This window comes from Cyprinus carpio, chromosome A2 (assembly GCF_018340385.1).
Source record: "Cyprinus carpio isolate SPL01 chromosome A2, ASM1834038v1, whole genome shotgun sequence".
NCBI classification, from domain to species: Eukaryota; Metazoa; Chordata; class Actinopteri; order Cypriniformes; family Cyprinidae; genus Cyprinus; species Cyprinus carpio.
Window position 1 is genome coordinate 14,659,496 of NC_056573.1, and position 24,765 is coordinate 14,684,260.

Consider the following 24,765-nt stretch of genomic DNA (forward strand, 5'->3'; position numbering starts at 1 on the left):
ACTGTACTTGATAGTTAATTTCTTAAAAAAAAAAAAAAATCAGATCCACTCTGTTCACAATGGCTCTTTACCGTGTGAAGTGATGACCTGTGAAATATGATCCAGTGTATGAAATTTGAGATGGTTGAGGTTTCTCACTGTCTCCCATTTACATACCACAAATTCTGTGTAACCGATACTGTTTGACCTTGGCAATTCCCACAAAAATATTTCTCAAATTAATACAGGATCTAAGTTAGTCTCAACAAATTGGGGCAAAAGTTATTTTTCGGAAATTATGCAAACAATGACACAATGTACCAAAGCTGGAGGAAATCCCATCAGTGCTGACTGAGCGATGTCATGTAACTACATGACATACAGTACCACTGAGTGATCTTCTTCCTGTTTGTGCGTCAACAGAGGGTTACTGAGGTAAAATGTCACGTGAGATTAGATGCTAATGGTTGCGGCCTTTGAGAAACAGAACTTTGTGTGTTATGTCTGTTGGTTGAGCCTCTATTTCAGACTCTTTCTATATTAACTGTAGTCCACCATGGGGCCCATGTTCACATACTAAAAGAGAACAACAAAGCAGCTGGTGGGTGACCTTCCACTCTCTCTGGTGAGCTCAGAGGAGGAGAGAGACGACATAGGCTGGCGCAACTCTCATGGTGCTCAAATACGAACCTCTCCTAGCCAACAGCAGCTGCTTTGCACTATTTTGGTCTTAGGATCACTGCAGCAATCCTCCAGACAAGGAACAATTTTCACACTCAAGGGGGAAGGACTGCTCTAAAATAAAACATTGCTGTAAGCCTAGACAGACGGCATGGAAGTAATGGAAGCCCCCTGCATGATCTCTTCTCTGTCTAATAATTTTCTGCATTAATCTGTGAAATCATTTCAAAACTCTTCTTTGTCTAATAATAGGTAACTAGACATTATTTGCACTTGGTGATGGTCAGTGAAATAGGAAAAAAGAAATGTCAGGACATACTTCAAGACTTTGCAAAGTCACTTTTTTAATTATAATTTATATCAGTAAGTTCCAAAAAAAATAATATATATCTATATATAGGTTTCAGTATCATTAAGGTGTGTGGGACAGTTCATATCAAAACTTTCATCAACATTTTTCCATGTTCAACCTTTAAAATGAAATAAATACATTCAAACCAATTAAAAAAATGTGAAGATTACAATGACAGATTAAAGCCATTTTAAATGCCATATTTAACCCTTCCATGCTGTTGCAGGTCATTTTTACCCATTTTTTTTTTTTTGCTTTAATACAAGATTTACTGCATCTTTTTAGCGAAATATTTCTTGACAGCTTTGATAGGGAAACAGCATGAAAGAGTTAAATCAAATGCGTTTTACAATAAAACATCTTAAATACTACAGTAGCTGCTTTTTTTTGTTATAAAAATTCAGATATTGTAACATTTCTTGGTATAGAAATGCTTAGAAACAAAATGACAAAAAATCTTTACTGGTTAAACAAATGCCAAATTTGATGAGGAACTTTTAATTATATCTAATATGGTCAGGATGGAATATAAACAGAAATAGAAAACAAAACAGAAAAACAGACATTTTACATAGCCAATAAGAGTAAATCAAAGAAGTTTCCCCCACCACAAAAAAAAGGAAATATTTCTTTAAAAGATATTATTTCTTTAAAAATAAGTCTGTTCTAGATTTGAAGATTAATCTCTCTTGTCAAATGACAAGCCATCATCCATTCTGATGCTCTTCTCTTCCCTCCTCCTTCCCTCTCACATACTCTCGCAGTCTGACAAAACCTCTGTAAAAACAGTCACCCTGTTACTGCCGAAATTCATGCTTCACACAACACATCCATAGCCGGCAAATACACCATGCAAGCAGGATGTTCGAATCAATCAGCAAAAGATGCGGTGCTGTAATTTTAGTCAAGGCCATTTAGTGTCCAACTGTTGACTAAATATATTCTGACTTTGTATATAAAATAGATCTATTTATATGTATACACTTGTCATTTAAATACTGGTGCAAATGCACCATGTGCACAATAATTGCAACCACATCCTCATGCACCACCAGACCAATATAATGAAGAAAAACAGCAGATTTCCACAAAATTCCTAATTAAGACAGCATTTCAAAAATCACATTTTCTGAGGTAAACTATAACACTGTTACAAATTCTTTAAAGGCAACCATCTCTACATTCGCATTTATAACCAGTGGGTCGACCTGAATGTATTCAACACAATTTAGCAGGCATAATATTGAGGCAGGTACCGCTCTGCACATGTCAAGTTCAGGGGTAGTGCAAGAGGTCTGGGGGGTTAGAGGGCACAGTCCCAGGCCATGAAGATTAAAGGTGCAAATTGTCACAATTAGTCATTTCTCAAAAAATAAAAGCCATGCATTATAGCCTACAGTAACTACACTGTCAAACATACTGCCTATCTTTCAAAAGAAAACACATGATTTTACAATAATAATACCTTTATAAATATATATATATATATATATATATATATTTTTTTTTTTTTTTTTTTTTTTTTTTTTTTTAAATAAATTTATAAATTTTTATATCTATTTTTTTTTTCTTCTAAAAAAGAGAAAAGCCAATCTTATAATAAATAATATTCTTTTTTTTCCCCCATAGGACATGTAAAATCTTACAGTTAAAACTGTAGTGTACTTTAATTTTTATGTTTGGTTTTACAGGGGACTTGATATAGGTGCAGAAATAAAGAACACAACAGAAAAAGAAAAAAAGTCAAGACATAGTCGTTAAACCAGTACCATGCACAGGCATGTCATGGATGAATCTCCTAAAACAGGAGCAAGAGATGTTAGACAAGGCTGTAGAGATGGGTAATGGAATAAGACTGGCAAGTGACTCTTTCAAAATGTGCATGGTGTTTTGAACCAAGCAGAAAGCGGACACTGGTACAAACTCCTGCTGCCCAAACACACTGGCAACCCACTGCACATCTCCCCTTTAAAACGTCAGTTGGTAAAATAGTAAGGCAGCTGTTCGTTTCCGTCAGCTAAAAGTGCATCTCCGAACATATCCAGTTAAGTCCCCCCATTCCACCCCTCCCCATAGCAGCGGGGTGGACATGCACTTGACTGGGTACGGCTTGGATCAGCAGATTCTTTTTCTTTCCCAACGACTGCTTGCTTCAGCTTTCAGAGCCCAAGCGAGTCACAAATCATCACCAGAGGAACTGGGTTGGCTCAGGCCGAATGGTCCGGGTTTCGTCTTTCTCCCATGATTTGCTCTAATTCCAGTCGTCCAGTCCTTTGCCTGTGTCTGAGTCTGACTGGTGCCATTTTGTTTTAAAGGCCATTGAAGCAACTGCGGAGAATTAGGGGCTATGCCGCTAGTTTTCATGAGCTCACTGAAGGGTCGAAACAGTTAGAGGGTAAGTAATTATGTTGAATAACATTCAGGCACAGCAGCAATTACATGGCAAAAGTAAGGCAGACTACATTAGTTGGTGACTGACATGGGGCAAAGATCAGGGCCTATGGCAACCTGCAAAATCCTCCATCTGAGTGCAAGAGTCTTACCTGAGTTTAATGTTCCGTCAAGTGAGGAAATGGACAAAAATAATTGCCAGTCCAATATTTATCAGCATCACTAGTATGACCAATATTGAGTTGGGACCCTGAAGAACCAGCGAAAGAGACAAAGCTAGAGATTAGCAACTGAATGTCTTGACAATCAAAATAACACCTGCTCTCATAATGAAACTGAAAATATTAGGCACGCACCAATATTAAAATGTGAATTTTAATACTGAAAAGACAATAATTATTTTCAAGTTAAGGCCAATATTAAAATTATATAATGTTATGTTTAAAAAAAAAAATTTTTTTTAAGTAGATACTAAAAACCTCCATTTATATAAGCATGCATGATATATAGATACCATATTGTTTATTTTCCAATATTAGGAATTTTCAAATTTATAAGTATCAACCAATATAGGATATTTAATTATGATCATTTCACAAATGTACTATTTAAATTATATTTGCCGTCATGTAACAATCACTCAAATAATAAATAAAAAACATTAATAATTTAAAACACTATTAAATGTATACTTCAGAAATCTCAAAATATGCTATGTTGTGATGCCTAAAATCAAGTGTAGCATTTAAAATTATTGCTTTTATTTCTTTATTAGTTTTATAGTAAAGAAATAATATATAATTTTTATATTGGGAGAATACAGATTATGTATAATGCATCTGTGAAAAATAGCATTTTTAATATATTGTAAAAACACAGTCATATTACATATTATATTGATAGTGATAAACACAGCCAAAAATAGTAATTTGAATAATATTTGCATGTTGCAGCTACTTACTGACTCCTCCTCAACAATGTCAGTAGTAATTTCCATGCTGGCTTTCTTAGTTTCTGCTAGGCTCTTTGGCTTCAATGATTCCTGTTTCTTCAGTTTGGGTTCAGGTTTGTTCTCTTTGGCCATTACTGGTTTGGGGGTCGGTGCGCGGTACTGCTTTGCAGGTGGGGGCATCCTGGTATGAGCAGCTGACGTTCCACGGTGTTCTTCGTCCTCCGGATCATCAGGAGGCATCATCACCTCCGCCTTCACATAGTATCCGTGATACTGGGAGTGCAGCTCACCGTTCCCAGGGCTGGAGGCATTGGCGACCGGCGTCGGCGGCTTGGAGGGTTTGGCTACGGGTACTACCTCCTGTTTTACTTCCTGTTTGTCTGATATCCTGGAAGTAGCCTTGGTGACACCTGCTGCCAGGCTTTCGGCAGCAGGGGGCTTGTTTTCTTTAATGGCTTTTGGGGCACTTCTGTTAAAGAAGGGCTTTTTCTTGCTGAGAGGGGGTGAGGGGGGTGGGGTAGGACTGGGGCTTTGGGAAGGGGTCTGGGTTGGGGTTGTGCCTTTGCGATAAAAGTGCGGACTTCCTGAAGGCGATTTCTCTTTTTTTTCTTCTGGTACTTCTTTAATCTCGATGGGCTCAGTGGAAAACCTCTGCTTGATATAGTCAGGGCCTAAAAGTTATAAAAAAAAAAAGGCAGAATTAGCTTTATATTTTATTTTATAATATTTTAGATTAATATTAAATATTTTAAAATATTTTTTTACATTTTGTATAAATGTAACATTTTATACTTTTATTACATTTTATACAGTCTGTTTCTTAAAAAAAGTAAAAAGATCAAATGATTACTGTCTGACAAAAAGACATCGATACATTTAAATGTGGCTCAAACACATAATACTCAGAAACTAAACATCTCAAGAGTACTGCTTATGAATATCAAGCTCAGAATAAACTGCCAGCACAACAGATGCAATTTCACATTTTCACAGTCACTGTTAGTGTTTATGCAGGGATGGACATTGTGCCACTTGCTTTATGATTCAAGTCTGAACTTCCAATCATTCTCCAGATTCTCCAGACCACAGACCACGCCACAGTGGACTCACAGCTGACACAGATGGGCTTTCTAGAACTTGCACTGGACCATCCCCATGCAAATAAATCACACTGTTTATCAGCCTTTTTACAAAGCTAAAGTGAGGAACAGCTCATCTGCAGAGTCTTGACAACAAGCACTCTCAAAAAAAAAACTGTGAGTACATTTCAGGAAAAAAAAATGTTGCTCCCTTGAGAAAGTTATGTTGAAACTTTATTGAGGCAGAACAGGTGTTTTAATTTCTGGGAGAGTCTGCAGGTCATATGAGAATTTATAATCCTCTCTGAACTAAGGTGATTTTTATAAAGTCTGTAAGATGATAAAAAAAAAATGATATGCTACTCGAGCTGGTAGCCTGTTAAACATTTGATCTCATTCAGAAAAATGCAGGTATTTCGAAAGTTTATGGCTCTGATTGTTATAATTCACAAACAGCTACCACAGTAGTTGGGCTATTTTTCCCCTAAACAACAGCTTTAATCCCACTGTGATGATGCTGTCAGAACTGGCTAGTGTGCAGTTAACTGACAATTGAATCTAAGCTGCTGCTAATGTAATAGACAATTATTTCAATATTATTTATTTACATTAATTATATATTACATATTATTTATTTATATTACTTATTTAAAATACTTCAGGAAGCAGCAAGGATTTTGAACAGGACATAGTGATCCACAAGGTGTAAAATATGTTTAGCTTTATAAGCAAGACGTCAGTGGCCAGCCATGCAGACCTGTGTTTGAGTTGGGGGTGGGCATTTAAGAATTCCACTTCGAGTGTTTAGGAATTATCCCAAAACCATTTGGTAATATATGGACAAATGCCAAAGGCTTTTTGGTTTTAACAAGGCTTTCTATGAGCAGAAAGAGGTTGAAGAAACTGTCATCTCAATGAATTGAGGTTAATGTTATATTATATATCATACATATATATTGCCGCGTGACATTCACCAACTTGTTTCATGTTGGTAATGCTAACGTATTAGTTAGGATAATGAATTGAAATGTTGCATAATAAAATATACAGTCTGCCACACAGATTTACAAATCTTGACCCTGATGTTTGTTTTTTAAATAATTTGCAGGAATTAAAATCGGTCGGAGCTGGGCTCAAAGAAGCAGTGGATCATTTATGCAAATGGTATTCCTCCCCTTCACAACTCATTTGCAGTTGCATCTGCTCTCTTTGCCTTTGCTTGACGGGGAGGCAAAAAAAGAGATACTTGACCCAGACACAAAGACAAGGACACAAAGGGAGCAATTAGGAAGGGGCAAAAGGACGTAGAAAATCGTGTGTATGCATGACAGAAAGCGAATGTGCACGTGGATGGTGGGATACCTGGTTGATAGAAGTTGGGGGACAGTTCTCTGGACACTGCTCTGGCGATATCAGAGTCCTGGCTGGCAGACAGCGCCGCCTGGTCCGCTGCCTCTGCTTTGGCCCTGGCGTGTGCAGTTCTGTGTAAAGCAAAGAGACAAAGCTGGAGTCAGACAGCATGGATGATAAGATAAGGGAGGTGGATACATAATTTTAACAATGCTCCTTGCACAGCAGTGGCTCCAAGTCCACAACGATGCTTTCATTAACAGAAGCTAAGAAACAAGTTACTATGCTGTGTACTGTTTTCATTTTCCTATTCACAAAAAACGAATATTGCTAAAAATAGAGCAAAATGTTGTTTTTAGTCTGTACAGGATTGTTCTCTGTCAATTTACAATCATCTATGGCTGAGTGATATAGCAATAAACTTCAAATAAATACATACATACATACAGCCATACAGATATACATATATACAAAGAAAGAAAGAAAGAAAGAAAGAAAGAAAGTTTGATATACACTACCATTCAAAAGTCTGGAGTCTGTAATATGTCTCTTTTCTTTCTTTTTTTTGCCTCAAAGGATGCACTCAGTAAATCAAAAGTGTCAGTAAAGACATAATGTGATAATCTTACAAAATATTTATATTTTAAATAAATGCTGTTAACTATTGACCGATATACTATTTTACTATTGAACTTTCTATAAAAAAAAAAAATAAAAAAATCCTGGAAAAAACATAGATAATAACGTTCCTAAGCTACAAATGTTTCTTGAGGAACAAATCTTCATATTATAGTAATAGCTGGTGAAAATTCTGCTTTGACAGCACAAAAATTATTATAAATTTTAAAATGAAATAGAACCCAGTTATTGTTAAATTGTAATAATAACTTTTGTAAATATGACTTTTAATAATAAATTTTTAAACTTAACTTAGTATTTTATATCAGCCCAACAAGGCCTTAAATAACCCATTTGGACGAACACTATTAAGAGGATGTACACATGGATGAGTAAAGAGAGAGTTATGTATACAAATGAATGTTACAGTATAAGGTATACAGTGTAACTTCATATATTTAAATACAGATATGCAGTGCCATGAGCATTGGAAGGCCATCCAAACCTAATTTTTGTTTGTTTTACATTTAACAATTAATACAATGAGAACATTTTTGCAAAAGTAAAACTACACTGTTCTCCTTTTAGGCAGTGGCCTACTTAATAAAATTCCCATCACATATGCAGAGTAAAATATGAATATCAGTGCTTTCCCCTCCTTTATTATTTGTTAAATATTTCACCATTACTTTTTTTTAATCCTCTTTGCACAAGGCCATGTAGTCTTAATATGAATGAAGTCATAAGTGTTGGCCGGCTGTCACGAAACATTCCAGACAAAACATCTTTCGAAGTCTATCCATATTACAACTGTTATGCTAAGCTTGCTTTTAAGGGATCATAGACTTTAACTGTGGGGAGGAGCTTTGTATTCATCACATTCTAAGAAGAGCTATGCAAATAAATTGAAATCGAATCTAAAGCTCTGGTTGAATGAATTAAACTAGCTTTCTCTTTTCCTTCTAAAAAATAAACCTCAAGTAATAAGATGAAGATCTGCACTGTATATACTTAGTACAGTATAATTGTGATATACAGCACTGGTCCTCTGATGAGAATCGCATTAATGGTGATAAATGAAACCTTAAATAGGAGGAAGATATACTGTAAACTTGATTTAGAGAGTCATGTCATTATGTGATTGCACTAACACAAATATTGAGTGTCTGGTGTTTGGGATTAATGCTTTATTATAGTTCAGTCCAAACCAGCCTAGCACAGATCAGCTCCTGAGGAGATCCATCTAGCTCACGGTAGCCACCACGGATCTAAATGAAACCTGTCACAAATGGGTCTCAAGAGGTAGCTTTAGCTTGAACAGCATTGCTTTTACAGTTATACTACTGTTCAAAAGTTTGGGGCAAGTATACGTTATATATATATATATATATATATATATTTTACAGTTATACTACTGTTCAAAAGTTTGTTATATATATATATATATATATATATATATAGAATTTTATTCAGCAGGGGATGCATTAAATTGATCAAAAGCGACATTAAAAATTTTTTACATTGTTGCAAATAGATGCTGCTCTTAACTTTCTATTCATCAAAGAATCCTGAAAAAAAGTATCACAGTTTCCACAAAAAGTGCAACCATTTTCAATACCGATGATAAGAAATGTTTCTTGAGGTTCAAATCAGAATATCAGAATGATTTCTGAAAGATCATGTGACACTGAGACTGGAGTAATGATGCTGAAAATTCAGCTTTGCCATAACAGAAATAAATAGCATTTTAATATATATTAAATTAAATATAAAACAGTTTTGTTAAATTGTAATAATATTTCACAATATTACTGTATTTTTGACCACATATATGAACATAAGAGACTTCCTTCAAAAACATTAAAACAACTTTCAGACTCCAAACTTTGCATTTTGAAATGATTCCTCTTAAAGGGATAAAATCTGCAAAAGTTATTATTTACTTATGCAAACATAAAGAAGTGGTAAAGATTATCAGTGAAAATTTACTTCAGTCTGTTCATAACATAAAACTACCGTATGACCTTAGAATACTTGGAATACACAAATTAGTATTTTTATGGGGATTTTTGTGTTGCACCGGAAAAAAATAAACAAACAAAAACATATGGGTTTGAAATAAGATGAAGGTGAGTGAAAAATGCTGTTTTAGGGTGAACTGTCCCAGACTCTGAATGCAATAAACATTAAAAGATATCGATCACTTACTGCTGATTAGAATTTCAAACACACAAGGCATATATTATATTAACAATATTAAGAGAGCATCTACGTACTATTTGTCAGCCAAGTAATAAGCAGCACCTTCCCTAGGTGTTAATGGACCTAATGTGATATTCTTTGGAGTCTGAGCCAAAGAACATCGCCTAGGCGACAGATGGAGCACTTGCAGAAATTCTGAGGGTTTTAATTTGGCAGTGTGTCCTCACATTCGCCCACTCTATCACACATAAGAGCTCAGATGAAGATGTGAAGAGGAGCACATCCTCCCCGCTTGAGCCTACAGCAACTCAACACGTGTCTTGATTCTGATCTGTCTAGTTAGCCTTTACATATGCACAGTTCTGTCTGTATTCTTATGCTGCTAGTTATATGATGATTTCAGACTACACTGATAATTAATATTAACATTCTAGGGCTGCAAATCACTAAAACTATTTGAGCATGATTAATCTCATAATTTTTCTTTAGTTAAATTCAGTGCAAATTCCATATTTATCAAAGTGAAACAAAACACAGCAGTGAAATAGGAAATCTGCGGTGTGTAAAGCATTTATTTTGCCGTGGCCTGCAGTCCGCTAATGGACAGTTTGCATTACCATGTCTACGAATTAAAGCATTTCACTGGTGCATGATATTTCACTTTAATTATAAAATGTTGAATTTGACAGCCCTAAAACACATAAAATGGACAGGAATATATATATATATATATATATATATATATATATATATATATATATATATAAAAAGGGATGAACCTAAAATATAATTTGGGGACAATTGAGTCAAATAAAGTAAGTATGCCTACTGAAACTTGTTAGCATCAAATTATTTTGCAATCAACAAATCACTACAAAATGCAGTGTATAAAGCAGATTACCATAAAAGAAACAATCCTTTACATAAACTGTTGCTGAGGACAAACAGAAGATTAAGAAAGATGGTTAATCTATTCAGGTAATCCCATCCATTAAAGCCTTGACCAGATCTAGAGAGTCGCAGGATACATAAATCTCTCATATGAAATCAACCTTTTACAAAATCTTTTACCAAAAATTCTCTATGGTAAGAATTGTTTGCACCAAAATATCATAGTTTTTACAGTCTCCTCAACCCTGTCATTAAAAAAGTATTAAATAAAATGACAAAGATATTCTTGTATAGAGATCCCATTTGTAATTTACAGTAATTGTAGCAACTCTAATATTTTGGAAGGAATTATTATTGCCATGGTAAAAAGAAAGTCTGTGCTGAAAGGATGAACTTGCACACATACAAGCGGCTCTAAACCTGAGTGCTCTAACAGATGATAACAGGACTGGCTACTGTATCAGTGACGGCTGCAAGACTATATTCTTGTCAGCGATTGAGAAGCCAACTCCTGCCTTGCCTTATTTAGTCAGGCTCAGTGCTGACACACAGTGCACACATGTGTGAGAGAGCACAGGCCTGAGAACCCTCTTTCTATCTCTCTCTCTTTTTTAAGACTCCTTCAAGTCTATTCAAAGCCTTCTCAGACTCTCCACACATTCCCTGAACCCTCACAGCACTTATCACTTCTCTGCGTAACAATCTTCAAAGGCACTGAGAGATATTTTATTCATCCAGCAGCTCTAGGACATATTACTATTTCATTAGCTACATGAACTGTGCAAGCCTCATTATAGCAGCTTTCATTAAAATGCATACACTTTTTTATATATCAGAAAGAAGCACATGGTAATGAATGAACAGGACAAGAACATGGTTTTTGTACCAAAAAAAAAAAAAGAAGAAGCAAATAACTGCATTAAAAGAGCAAAGGAAAACATTCAAGCTAGGGCTTCTTAAGTAATTAGCCCTAAATATATAAACCTGCACATGAAATACACAATAACGAAATGCTAAATAAAAGAATAGTTCAACCCCAAAAATGAACACTGTGCCATTATTTAATCACTATTTACATTTCACTTGACTTTCTTTCGTAGAACATAAAAGCAAGAATAACAGAGTGAGGAGGTCACTCCTGAAATTACAAGAAATAAAGACTGGAGCTTTCAAGCTTTAAAAAGCTTAAAAGTATCACAAAAGTGATTCAGATAAAGTTTTACAATAGCTTTGTTTGATGAACAGACTGACATTTAGGTAATTATTCACTGATAATCATCGGTGAGTTGTTAACCACTGAGATCAGATCAATGATTAAGTCAGCTGAAATCGAGAACCAGATCAGTCTGGTTCATTAAACTGAATCATTCAGATCTGTTTTGTGAACAGAATAAACTGCTTGGTTGAAAAGAATGATTCATTCACAAATCTGATATCGCTACTGAAAACAGCCAGGAAAGATAGAGTGAATGTAGAGATTTTCAGCATGCAAGTCATATGGACCACTTTTACAATATTTTTATGATGCTTTTTTTTTGCCATTTTGAAGCTTGACAGCTTCAGTCCTCATTCACTCATATTGAAAAGCATGGGCAGGACATTCTATATTAATATATACATTCAGATTTCCATGTTCCAGTGAAGTCATACAAGTTTGGAACAACGTGAAGTGAAGAAACATTTTTGTGTGTACTGTCCCTTTAAGCATTATGTTGTCATCCTTACTACTCTCTGATGCATGTTGTGAGAGGAATAAAGGTCTGAGGAACAAAAATGAATAACTACATATGTGTCTCAAATTAAAGAGACATTAATACTTAACAAGTGAGAAACTTCTACTTCAGAATCTGCTTCAACACCAGTACTTTACACCAGCACCAGCACTAGCCTTTAGGCTCCCATGTCCTTATATAGGGCCCTAAGAAATCCGTTTTATTTTTTCCCAAATTCCGTTTTTTCCTCATGATTTTTTTCCCCCCTCAAATTCTGTTGTGTATTTACTTTTTTCTGGTTATCAAACGAAGGCATAAAACATTAATTTTCTGTTAATTATTGAAAATTAAGCAAACTTTATTTTTTGGTAAACAAATGGGATTACATTTTAAAATTAAAACATGGAAGAAATGTTGTGTGATTATTCTTTAAAAAATAATGTGTGTTTATTTTTAGTAGTAGTGGGCTATGTACATTCTGCTGAACAATAGTAATACATTTCTGGCAAATACCTGTCTTTAAATTAAACCGGACTTTTATTTTGACGGGTTACCGTGAATACCTGTACAGTTCTGTGTATGTGATATGACGCTAGTTTTACTCAAATCAAACGGTCAATTGCTCATGAAGTCACTCTCAGAGCAGTTCTGGAGATGTTGTTCATGTGTTTACGTCCTCATTTAGTGAGACGGCAGACGCTGAAATCATAGTAATACATGAATCATTCAGAGGTACCGCTCAGCTCACACATCACGGAGTCCCTGTTTAACACTCTGATCTTCACAACCTGCTTCAACTTGCAAAAATCGATTTGTGCCTTTAGCCAGCTGTGTTGATGAATTACAAGAGTAAAGAAAGTTTTTGTGGTTTTCTGGAGTGGGAAAACTTTTTGTTGTGTTTAGAAAACAATATCGGACATTTCCTCCACAAATCCATGTGTGACAAAATCGATAATTATGCGTTATAGATAACAGATATAAAAAGAAGAACTGATGGTAATTCAATCCCAGAGGAATGAAGCAGCTTCGCCTTTGCAAACCCATCTATTCTTAACCTCTCTTAGGAACACATAGGCCTTTTAACTGTCGCAATGAGCAGTAATGCATAAAAGTGTCACGCAATTTCTCCACTAAAAATGTTTAAATGATTATAAACATGACAACTGGCACCCTGACTCCTCTGTGACTTCATTCAGGACATCCTGTTGGGCCTGCATTGATTATGTGATCAGGGGGCATGTGATGGCACTTATGCAAACAGACTATTCAATGGGGATCTTCTGCACAATAGCTGTCTGCCTGGTCTCCTCCCTGCCGCGTCTCACTCATTTATATGAGGGGGAATGAGCAGCCTTCAACTCCTGTACAGCTCGATGTACAGCACTACAGGTGCTATGTTGGTTAGAGTAATGTAATTATTGTGAGTAATACTGTTGGTTAGATGAAGAAAATGTATGTTTTATGTGCAAGTAAAGAAAGAAAGAGTTTAGAAAGAGAGTGAGATAAATCTTGTCGTAATTAGACCTTTAAGATGCAATTGATTGTGTGGTGTGGAATTGATCTGGAGGAAGTATTAACCTTGAGGTGGCAATTTCTACTTTTGTGCGGGCAATGGCAGATGCTCTTATGGCTCCTTCAACGGCACGGTCCACTTTCTGCTTCGTCTTGGTGTTCTTGAGGGGAATAAGCTGCTTCTTGATGCCACGCACCAAAACGTTATTTTTGTACTTCCCCTCTTCTTTCGTCCCATCAGGGAATATCGTGCACCCGTAGCCGTGGCGTTTGTTGTTTATCCACTCGCCTTCGTATTTCATCCCATTGGAGCGCTCGCTGACACCGAAACCATTCCGCTTGTCATTCTTCCACTCGCCCATGTACGACTCGGTGGTGGTGGCATCGACATTGTCCTCAGCCAGCATGTACTCGTCGGCCACTTCTCCATCACCAAAACTAATGGTGGAGTTTGCATCGCTAGAGCTGATGCGGCTCATGGTGGCGTCACTTCGTGCTGAACTGCGCTTGCTGGATATGGAAGAACGGGAGTCTGACTTCCTCAGCTGCTTGAGGCTCCCAAACAGCGAACCCCGTCTGAAAAGGCCCTTTTTTTTGCCGGAGCCCACTTCACTGTCACTGTGGAAGTTCAGGACGAAGCCGCCCCGGGTGCCAGCGGGGCTGTCAGACGTGTGGTCGTGAAGTACGGAGCCGTTACTCTGCTCGCTGCGGAGGGAGGCCAGTGAGGTACGCAGCGGGGAGCGGATGACAGTGGCCATGCCGTAAGGCACGCTCTGACGTACACCATAGCCGTGTCGCATGCCGCCCATCCACTGGCCCTGGTATGTACCTGGCAAAGGGATTAGAAAGACTTTAGTCTAGATATTGCATAACACATAATACAGGGATTATAAATAAAATAAAACACCAGAGGAACTCACACGTCAGGGTGCTTTGATGTTTTTTAAGCAATGTTTAGAATTTTTACAATATTTCCAAGCTAATTAGATTAAATGATGGATTCATTTTAATAATTAATATAAAAGGATTATTTAACTAATAATTGATTAATTTTTATTTATATTTTATTTCTTTATTTTTTTGCATTCCATGAATACTAAAAACAGTATCAGCAATCAACCTTCTTAAATTATATCCTAATATATTTTATTCTATTAATTGCTGGATGGAAGCATCCACTTAGTAACAAATCACTTCAAAAACAATATACCATCAGGAACCAAGATTATAATCTTTCAAAACACAATACTGTTCAAAAGTTTGAGTCGGTAAGATATTGTTTTTGAAAGAAGTCACTTATGCTCAACAAGGCTGAATTTATATGATCAAAAATACAATAAAACCGCAATATTGTGAAATATTATTACAATTTGAAGTAAGTGTTTCTGTTTATAATATATTTGAAAAAGTCATTTATTCATGTAGTGGAAAGGCCGAATATTCAGCAGCCATTATTCCAGAATTCAGTGTCACATGATCCTTCAGAAATCATCTTTATATGCTGATTTGGTGCACAAGAAACATTTCTTATTATTATCACCTATGTTAAAACAGTTGTGCCGTTTAATATTTTTATGAAAAACGTGATTCTTTGATGAATAGAAAGTTTAAAAGAACAGTATTTATTTGAAATAGAAATCTTTTGTAACATTGTAAATGTCTTTACTGTCACTGTTATTCATTTCTGTCAAAATAAACAAATTAATAACTGACCCCAAACATTTTAACTGTTTTGTATGTCCTCACTATTAGATACAGATACAATATAGATATATAGCGCTGCTGCTATATTCATAATCTAGGTGAAAAGTTTTTTTAATCTGACCTTCAACAAATATACAAAGTGTTAAAATGCATAATTAACACCAGATTATAGCTGAATAAATTATTGTCAGGCTTGTAATATACAGGTGTAATGAAGTTACGAAGTGAACAGCTCTCCCTTCTAGATCTCATATGCCGGCCTGTCAGACCTTACAGCTTCAACAGCAGAGCCAGCACTATTTTAAAACATGGAAGTAATCTGAGCCGTTGTGAAGTTGTGCCTCCAGCCAACCATAACTCTTATTTATTTACCTATTTATCCACTCATTCCTTATGATTCTGCATATGTCATTGTCTCTACAGCAGTAATGCTGAGAAGCCAAAATTCCAATAATAGGTAAAGAGGCAGAATAGAAGTGACTTAAGATATACAAAAAGATATACAGTGCAAAAGTGCCTATTTCAGGATTTTTTGCAGAAGAAGAAAATGAGTTATGAGTAAGTGGTAATGTGTGACCCTGCCTCATAAAATCAAAAGTAGGCCAAACTCTCTTACTCCACCACATTTCAAGTGAACTTCATGGTCCTTGCCAAATATCAATTTACCTCGGATTTAAATTTCTTCTTAGAAGACTTCATAATATATTAGTACGCAATCTAAAAGTTATTTGAATACTCTGATGCTGTTTAATCACTTTGTAATTTAGTTTGTTTTGTATGCTTATAACCTGTAAAATAATTAGGCACCAAAATGTCACTTTTAATGTGTGAAACATGGTCACTGTATTTTAAAGTGATAGCTCACCCAAAAATTTAAATCCTGTCCTCCCTCATCATTGAGTTGTTCCGAACCTGTATGAGTTTTGTTTTTTCTGTTGAACACAAAATAAGACATTTTGATAAATGTTGATGGTAGCCATTGACTTCCATAGCATGAAAAAATACTATGGAAGCCAATACCATCAACTGTCTGGTTACCTACATTACACACATTTTCCCAAATTCTTCAAAATATCTTCTGTGTTCAGAAGAAGAATGAAATTCATACAGGTTTGGGTCGACATGAGGGTGAGTAAATAATGATATTCATTTTTGGGTGAACTATCCCCAGAGTGTACACTGTACACTGTATGAAGTGAATTAAATTAACAGGTGGACAATACACATTTTTAAATATCTCCATTTTACGATTTAACTTCCAACAAATGACAGCACAGAATTTTCATGTAGCACAAATATTTCTTGCAAAAGAAGACAAGAACTTTTCTGCTGGTCTACTAGTCTGCTGGAAGAGCTTTGATTTGACATGTTGCAGATGTAACTATTATTAGCCATGACCTCTGTGAGCAACTTCTGCTGACCAGTCCAGTTATATGCCATACATCAACTCAACTGCATGGACAAACTGCTTCATAAATCTGTAGCCCATTATTTAGGGGCAAAATCCAGGCACTAGAAATAACTCAAGCACTACAAGACGCAATCTTGTTTGATCTTTCACAAAAATGTTAGAAAAAAGAATCCTTATATTATTCATAAGAGGCATTTGTTTTATAGTGATGTATTATAAATCAGAGACACGATTTCACTCGGCAGTGGCATCACATACACGCAAGACTTTACAGAACATTAAATAGGTCAAGTGATATAGCTGCACTCACCCCCATCTCCGTATGTCTCGACCCCATATCCATCTTGCAGTCCATTACTCCATGTGCCTTCATACCTGGCAGGTGTATTGAGACTCTGGCGAACCCCATATCGACCCTTAAATCCTTGACTCCACTCCCCGCGGTACAGCCACCTCCCCTTGGACTCCACGCCGAGCCCGTGCCGTTTCCCCTGCGCCCAGTAACCATTGTATGTATTTCCACTGGGCCAGGTGTACACCCCGACTACCTCAAACCCGTTGGACCAGGACCCGGAGTATTCGCCCTGGCCCTTGGGGCCGGTGCAGATGCCGTGTCCGTGGGCTTTTCCGTCCTCCCATCCACCGCAGAAAGTGCCGCCATCGTCGAAGTCGAACCGTCCGCCCGTCATTCAGATGAAGGGTTGAAATGAAAGTGTTTGCGTCTCGTTGGTTGGTAGTATGTCGGATGCTTAACAACTACAACAATAAAAAAAGCGGAGGTAAATTTCAGACTGCGGACGCAGTGGTGTGATGCGGTGGTGTCTGGTGGAGATGGGTGAGCGCGCGCATTGTTGGGAGTGTCGGCGGTGACTGAGAGGGAGGATCGCGCACAGCCGCCGGAGCCGCAGCCGCTGACACTGTCGCCGTTCCTGGCCTTTTTTTTATGAGAGAAGAGACAGGAGCCCAAAGCCGGGCGAGAGACACCCAGCTGATGACGTCAGTACTACAAGCCCGCCCTCTCGTTGTAGCACATTCACATCGTTTCACATTATGGGTGGGCGAACGATGTAAATTTTAGTTTTTGATCATCAGAAATAGACAGATTTTGTTTCGCATAACCATATTTTCTAAATATACTATTTCTATTTATAATTAAAATTAATTAATTTTGATATGTTTTCTTTGTAGTATATTCTATTTTTTTTTTTATTTTTTTTTTTTTTTTTTATTATTTTCTATATGATATTTCTGCACTTATACGATTTAGCAATAGTGTAATTGTTTACATGCCTCTGGTGACTCTAGATAGATAGATAGATAGATAGATAGATAGACAGATCAGTTAAAGGAGTTAAAAATATCTTAGTAGCTTATGTAAAAGCTTTACAGTAATATCACATTGTTGACAGCTATGTTGAGCAAATTTCATAATAAATTTTGTTGTGACAAAATGATCTGCAAGACGACCTTGAGATTTATGGATCTGGCATAGACTTTTATTGTTTCTAAATTCTCCCTCCAACAGTCAGACCAGTTTAGTCCGCAATTAGGTCTATAATTATGTAGCTTACCTTGGCCATAACTTGTGCCACATCATTGTAACTAGTCAAGAAAACAGCGGTAATGTTGTCACAACAAATTAGTCAACCACTGTCATGATCAGATGTGGTCACGTTTTGTCCCAGGTAGATTTATGACAGCTTTAGTGGTGTTAATGATACTATGCTCTTATAACTAAAAATAGATCCTGAAAATGTATAATTTCTCTGTGGCATCAAATTAATTTAGGCTACTGAACTGCCAAGACATTTCAGCAGTATGTTGCCTTGCAGATTGCAGTTTCTGTGTAGACTCAGATGATGTCAGACATTTGCTGAAAGATGAATGAACTTGTGCCATGCAAAAGGTGACAAAGAACGTCATCAGTCCTTAGAATAGAAACACTGATCCACGTGGACAGTATTATACAACAATGCTAAAACAATGTATGCAGAAGTAAATAGTCTACTGCTGTGGTAAGTTATACTTAGCTGAATGCAGAAGTAAATAGTCTACTGCTGTGGTAAGTTACTTAGCTGAATGCAGAAGTACATAGTCTACTGCTGTGGTAAGTTACTTAGCTAAAAATAAGCCTAGTTAAAAGACATGTGTGACACTTGTCAATTATCATTATTAAAATCATTATTTTCTAACCTATTTTATATAGGTCAGATAATGATTTTAATTTGATAATATATATTTTTGGTAATACTTATTTGAACAATTCTGACTATTAACTAGTTGCTTATTAGCATGCATATTAGCATATTGGCTGTTTATTAGTACTTATAATAAAACACATATTAATGCCTTATTCTGCAGGACCATATTTTAAATCCCTTAACCCTACCCCACACCTAAACTTAACAACTTACTAATAGTTAAAAACAGTTAATTAGTAGTTTATTGAGGCAAAATCACAGTTAATAGTTAGTAAATAGTGAGAATTGGTCCCCAAACTAAAGTGTGACCAAATTTTTACTTGATTTAACTCTAATCAGATATTTACTATTTTCTGAGGCCTCCTATCACTAACATTTTGAATAATTCTCAGTAACAGGTGTTGTGAGTGAGTATGAAATAAATCTTACAATGCATTTGAGTAAAAAATGAATGGCAATAGTGACCCCTGGTGTCTATCCTTCATGTTTCTACTCTCTTAGTCCTCTGCATACAGTATGTCCTTGTTTAAAGGCTAAGTTTTTAATCTAGAGTTCAGTAAGAATTCAGTCAAGATTCAGTTTTGTGACAAGTGTGACATTCATAATATGAAATATATCTGAAAACATCAAGACAGCTATAATAGACTACTGATATGCGAATCTACAACATTACATTTATTAATAAAAAATGTGATTGACGTGAGTTGTTTTGCTTCAGTTATTTTATAAAATATGCTTTACTGTCGACGAGAAAGTAACAGCTTGCTTCAGGAAATTTTTCCTCAAGGAAAAATTTTTTGTTTTTCAGCATTAAAAATACATAAAATAAAATAACAAAGCTTAAATATACAAAAATGCACTTGTAACCACATGAAGAAATTAACAAACAAACGAAATGAATTAATAAAATACAAAAATAAAAACCCTATACAAAAAAAAAAAAAAAAAAAAAAAAACAGATCCCAGCAGGACATTTTACCATAATACACCACAAGATGTCAGTGTGTGCTTGGTACATTTCCCATTGTGTGTGGAATACACTTAAACGTCTCGTTACAGTACATCTCTTTTATGAGCTATGAAACTTATTGCTAAGTCCGAATGACTGTTCCAATAATAAAATATATTTATATATATATATATATGACGTGAAGCAGGCCTCTTTGGTTCCATATGGGCAAACATTGTTATGATGTCAAAGTCCTTTTCCCAAAACAGCAGCTGTGTTTAAATAAGCATAGACAGAACCACTTCTAAAAAAGAGCACAGTTAATTTTACCTAAAGCTGATAGGTTAAGCAACATAGAATAAAGTTAATTTAAGAACAAGAAAAAAATCTGTTTTAGGATAAGAACATTGCTTTATCCAGTTATCATATCTCTATTTCTAACTAACTGGAGTTTTTTGATTGTTTTTTTTTTTTTTTTTTTTTTTTTTTGGTTACAGCAGAACAGTTGAATGATTCTTTCTTGCATCATAAACCAAACATGACAGTTTTGATTCACTTGCAAAATGGCATTGGCTTACATGAATGTTCACACCAGGAGCTAATACGGTTGCATCATGGTTATCCAATAGTTGGCAACATGGTTATCCAATACAATATTTTTCTTATATTTATGTCCACCTGAGAAAATAAAGCACCCCAGCTGGTCATTTAAGACCTGTTTCGTGCCTCTCTAGGCAGTAGTTCATGGGTTTCAAAAAGGCTGGGCCCTCAGTATTTGTTTAGAGGCACTGCAGAGAGCTCAGGCCTCAAACGGGAGAGAAACAGAACAGCAAGCCAACAATAACACTCGCTAAGCACTTAGCTTGAACAAAGACAAAACCAGGGTTGCCAGTATATTCCAGAGGGCATTGCAAAGCCAAACTATATTCCTATAGATAAAGCTATCAGTGCACTCTCTATCAAAATGAGTCTTTGTAGGAGACATGAATACCAAAGGGCCTGTGTTCCTTTGTGCCTAATGAAATATTTCTACAGAAAACGCATTTAAAATATATTTATTTTCCACTGCATAACAGACAGGTTAAGAAATATGAAAAAGTCTTATCAAGACATAACAAGACAATTTTACATGCCATATTGCAGTGGATTTTCCCTAGCAACCCACCGAAGCTCATACAGTATGTAACCTCACATCAAGGACAAGACGTCAAAGATTGGGTGCTCAAATATCTCAGAAAAACAGTGGAAGTGCTCAACTGGTTTTCTTTCACTGCAGAAACAATGTAATTGATACTGTACAGTTAGCATGGACTTTGACTTGTGTGAAAGTAAGATTTGCTGTATTCTGTGTAAGTGTGCAAGAACACACATGTACTAAATGAATATATACAGAAACAACAGGACATCTATAATATTCTTTCTCTGTCATTGCTCTTTATCTTTTTGAGTTGTTTCTCTATTATGTTGGTCAGTATCCATTTGCATGAAAAGTACAATAGAACTGCACAAAGGTGCTACAATTATACACTACACAAAGATAAGACAAATCTGGTTGGGAAGTGTCGTTGTAAATTGCTGTTGAGCTGATTTATGTTGCTCCTTATCGCACCCCTTGTATCAGCTTGAAAAACATGGTTGGATGACATCATCTCTTTTTCGAAACGATGATTTCAGCCAGTTGAGTTCTGCCAACTGTGAGTTCTTGCCATTATGTCAGCTGTTATTGTTAAAACAGTCCTTTACATTGTTAAAACAAGATTGGCTGTTACCCTCTCCTTTGATTGCTGTGACACAAGAGAATGACATTTTATTGCTCATTTATAATATACATTTTAGTCATTGTTTCATTTTATAGGTTTTGCATGTCATCAAATTGTGTCATTCCTATAAACAGTTATAGTGGTGGATGATGATATCGCCAAGTAATAATCTTCTGTGTTAATAGTTTGAATATTTGTAAATGCCGTCTGTTAGTTCTATTTTTGTAGTGTAATTCTATATATGGTACTGAGAGCTCTTTTCTTTTCTGGCATACATGTGAATTGAGGAAGAAAAAAGATGTTGGAATGCAGATAGAATTGTTACACACGCACACACACACACACACACACACACACACACACACACACACAAACACACACTTACTATGGTCTCTGTGAAATGCATACCTACAGTGCAACCCTTTGTTATGATCTATCAAAAGGTTTTGGAGATAGATTCAGACATTTATATGTATTTAATGCATTTGGCTTTAATCCAAAGCAATTTACAATGCATTTAAGGTATGCATGTTTTCTTTTGGAGCAATGCTTAATACATAGCAGGCTAAAGACATCCTTATTTTGGTGACAGTATGGTGTTGTAATGAATATAAAATTTAAGTATCCATATGTTCTGAAAATTCAGGCCAGACAACTGACCAGCCCAGAGCACCATCACTTTAATCACTGCAAAAAATACAGCTCCTGTTCCAGTCGGTTTAGAGCACATTAAAATTCTCTTTGATGCAACATCACATTTTACAACATTCAACATTAATTTGTGCATTATTCCACACTGCACTCTATAATTCACATTTATTTAAAGTGCTTTGGTTTCCACTGTGCAGTGCTCTGGCCAGAACAGCACCAAACACAGTTTGTGTTCAATAAATTGATTTACTTATTTATTCCTGAATTATAAATACTGTGAAATCTGACATAGTACTTGTTTTACATATGGTTTTCACAAACTGCTACTTTTTTGGCCTACTGTATAGTCGGAAAGTATATTCAGATGCAGTCAGTCTCTGCGTTACCAGTGATTCTCAATGAATTAGTTTAGTGAATGTTTGAAAATGACTGAATGTCTCACTCATAAAGATAGCCACTTGCTTGTTCCTGTCATTTCAACAGGAATCTGCGACTAGGAATTTACAAATATTCAGTACTTAAACGAAAGTAGCACAGATGCTGGTTCTACATTTGGTCAATATATCTGTGTTAAACAGATCCTCGGGTCATTGAGTTTGTGTGGAATGTCCTGTAAATAAATCTGATGTGTGAAGTCCTTTTCCACACTGTTAGACCTCCATTATCTTTGTCTTGCCAAAGACGCAAGATTGCCAAGCCACAAAATAACAATTTATTGATATAAAAACCACACTATATTTAGATTTCTTCATTTGGTTATAGATTCCCACATGTGGTTTTAATTATTTTTTATAGGTTTTACAGTAGGAAGATTGAGGTCATCTTATCAATCATTTGTCATTAAAATTATGATGAGAAAAACACTGCACTGCATCATGGTGGTCACAAGATGCCAGCTGATACTGAGGTCCATCACTGATATCAGCTTGAACTCTAAGAAAGTAAATCAAGGATTACATGTGGACTGAAGGATAAACAGACAGTTAATCATAGCATTAGGCTGAACCAATTACACTGAACCATATGACTCTTTTAAAGGAAATATATTTGTGTTTATGAATCTTGGCATAGAGGCTCCAGAGACTTTGTTTGGTGATCTCTCTCATGAGCTTTAATTCTAGTTATAGACATAAATGTGCTTCATTTGAAAGCAATTGTTTTTTATTAGAGTGCTCATAAATCCCACATATTAATAAATATTCAAAACAAAAGTTTGTACCGTATTATGTTAAAATGACGATATGCTGCAGTGTAGCAGCGCAGCAGTTTAAGTGAGTGCATTAGAGGTTTGTTCTCTTTGCGTTCCAGGGAATTCTGTTGAATGACTCATGATAGTAAGGGAGGTCTTTAGCACTTTTTTCTTTTTCATGTTCAAGCTGTAGTCCAGTGCTTTTATGGAGTACTGAGAGGATTGTTGTGCTTGGAGGTCTTTTTTTCTCCCTACTCTGACATCTTATATGTCAATAACATGAAAGCAAGGATTTAATTGTTACTGGAATTTGCCATGTATCATAATTGTTGAGCTAGTTTCTCTGTCACCCCTGAGTCTTATCTAAGCACAATTGTTATCAAGTAAACAATGAAGCAAGAAATGATGTCAGAAGTGTTTTGGCATTCTGCACTATTCAGAGAATATGATGTATTTGATTAAGCACACATCAGATACACAAGATTGCTTGTCATGGCCGACATACTCTATGAGTGCATGTTGACAATGTTTTTTAGTTAAATGTTTTTCATTAGAAGCTGTCAAGATTGTCATAGTTCTTTTTTCCAAAGTACTTTACATTACACTTATTGCAGGGACAGCTCCCCTGGACAGACTCAGTTCAAGAACCCATTAGACTGTTACATACAGTATGAAATAAAGTGTTGTGTTTTAGGCCTGGCCTATAATAGCATGTGTTAGTACCATATTGATGTACTTATGTATTGGTTTTGAATGCAAATCCGTTTAAATAATCATTACATCAGTACAGAGTCAGAAACTTGATTACATGACACAATGAAATTTAGCTTAATCATGTTAAATATTAAGTCATGTTAAAGATGACTTAATATTGTATTTTTGTTTCAACAAAATAGGTTTGAGATCAAACAACAATTGGTGTACAAAGTTTTGGAACATCATCCACAGAAATGTCTCAGTCTATCATTTCACAAATCATTCATAACAACAACAAAACACCCACCCTAACTGTATGCAACAATGCTGTCTAAAGAAATAAATGTATTTTGGATGATCTTTGCATTTTTTGTCAAGAACATATCACCCTATTGGAGTTGCATTATTTCTTCCTAACAAATGAAGCCATAAATGTGTGCCAGACTACTGTTCTTTTTATTAGCATTTATCCCACAAGTTTTTCA

The 24,765-nt window shown here is 35.8% G+C and overlaps 1 protein-coding gene across 2 annotated transcripts; it reads right to left on the minus strand.

The window, feature by feature from the left end:
- Nucleotides 1-1,252: 1,252 nt before the first annotated feature.
- LOC109062470 (junctophilin-1-like) lies at nucleotides 1,253-17,793 on the minus strand. Of its 2 annotated transcripts, none has more exons than XM_042774608.1 (6): nucleotides 17,145-17,793; nucleotides 13,786-14,548; nucleotides 6,797-6,915; nucleotides 4,365-5,026; nucleotides 3,556-3,653; nucleotides 1,253-1,789 (listed from the first exon to the last, which is right to left on the minus strand). In XM_042774608.1, exons 1-5 carry the CDS (start codon nucleotides 17,521-17,523, stop codon nucleotides 3,573-3,575), a joined length of 2,004 nt encoding a protein of 667 aa, XP_042630542.1. In that variant the 5' UTR covers nucleotides 17,524-17,793; the 3' UTR covers nucleotides 1,253-1,789; nucleotides 3,556-3,572. The 2 variants fall into 2 exon arrangements, with proteins under 2 accessions (XP_042630542.1, XP_042630532.1); XM_042774598.1 differs by lacking the exon at nucleotides 1,253-1,789 and adding an exon at nucleotides 2,569-3,383 and having other exon boundaries at nucleotides 17,145-17,792.
- Between the last annotated feature and the right edge of the window lie 6,972 nt (nucleotides 17,794-24,765).

Coding starts and splice junctions, on each gene's coding strand:
- LOC109062470 (XM_042774608.1), bottom strand. CDS start 17,523: ATGACGGGCGGACGGTTCGACTTCGACGATGGCGGCACTTTCTGCGGT. Junction 14,549..17,144: donor CGAGACATACGGAGATGGGG/GTGAGTGCAGCT, acceptor TCCCTTTGCCAG/GTACATACCAGGGCCAGTGG. Junction 5,027..6,796: donor CCCCAACTTCTATCAACCAG/GTATCCCACCAT, acceptor TATAACTTTTAG/GCCCTGACTATATCAAGCAG.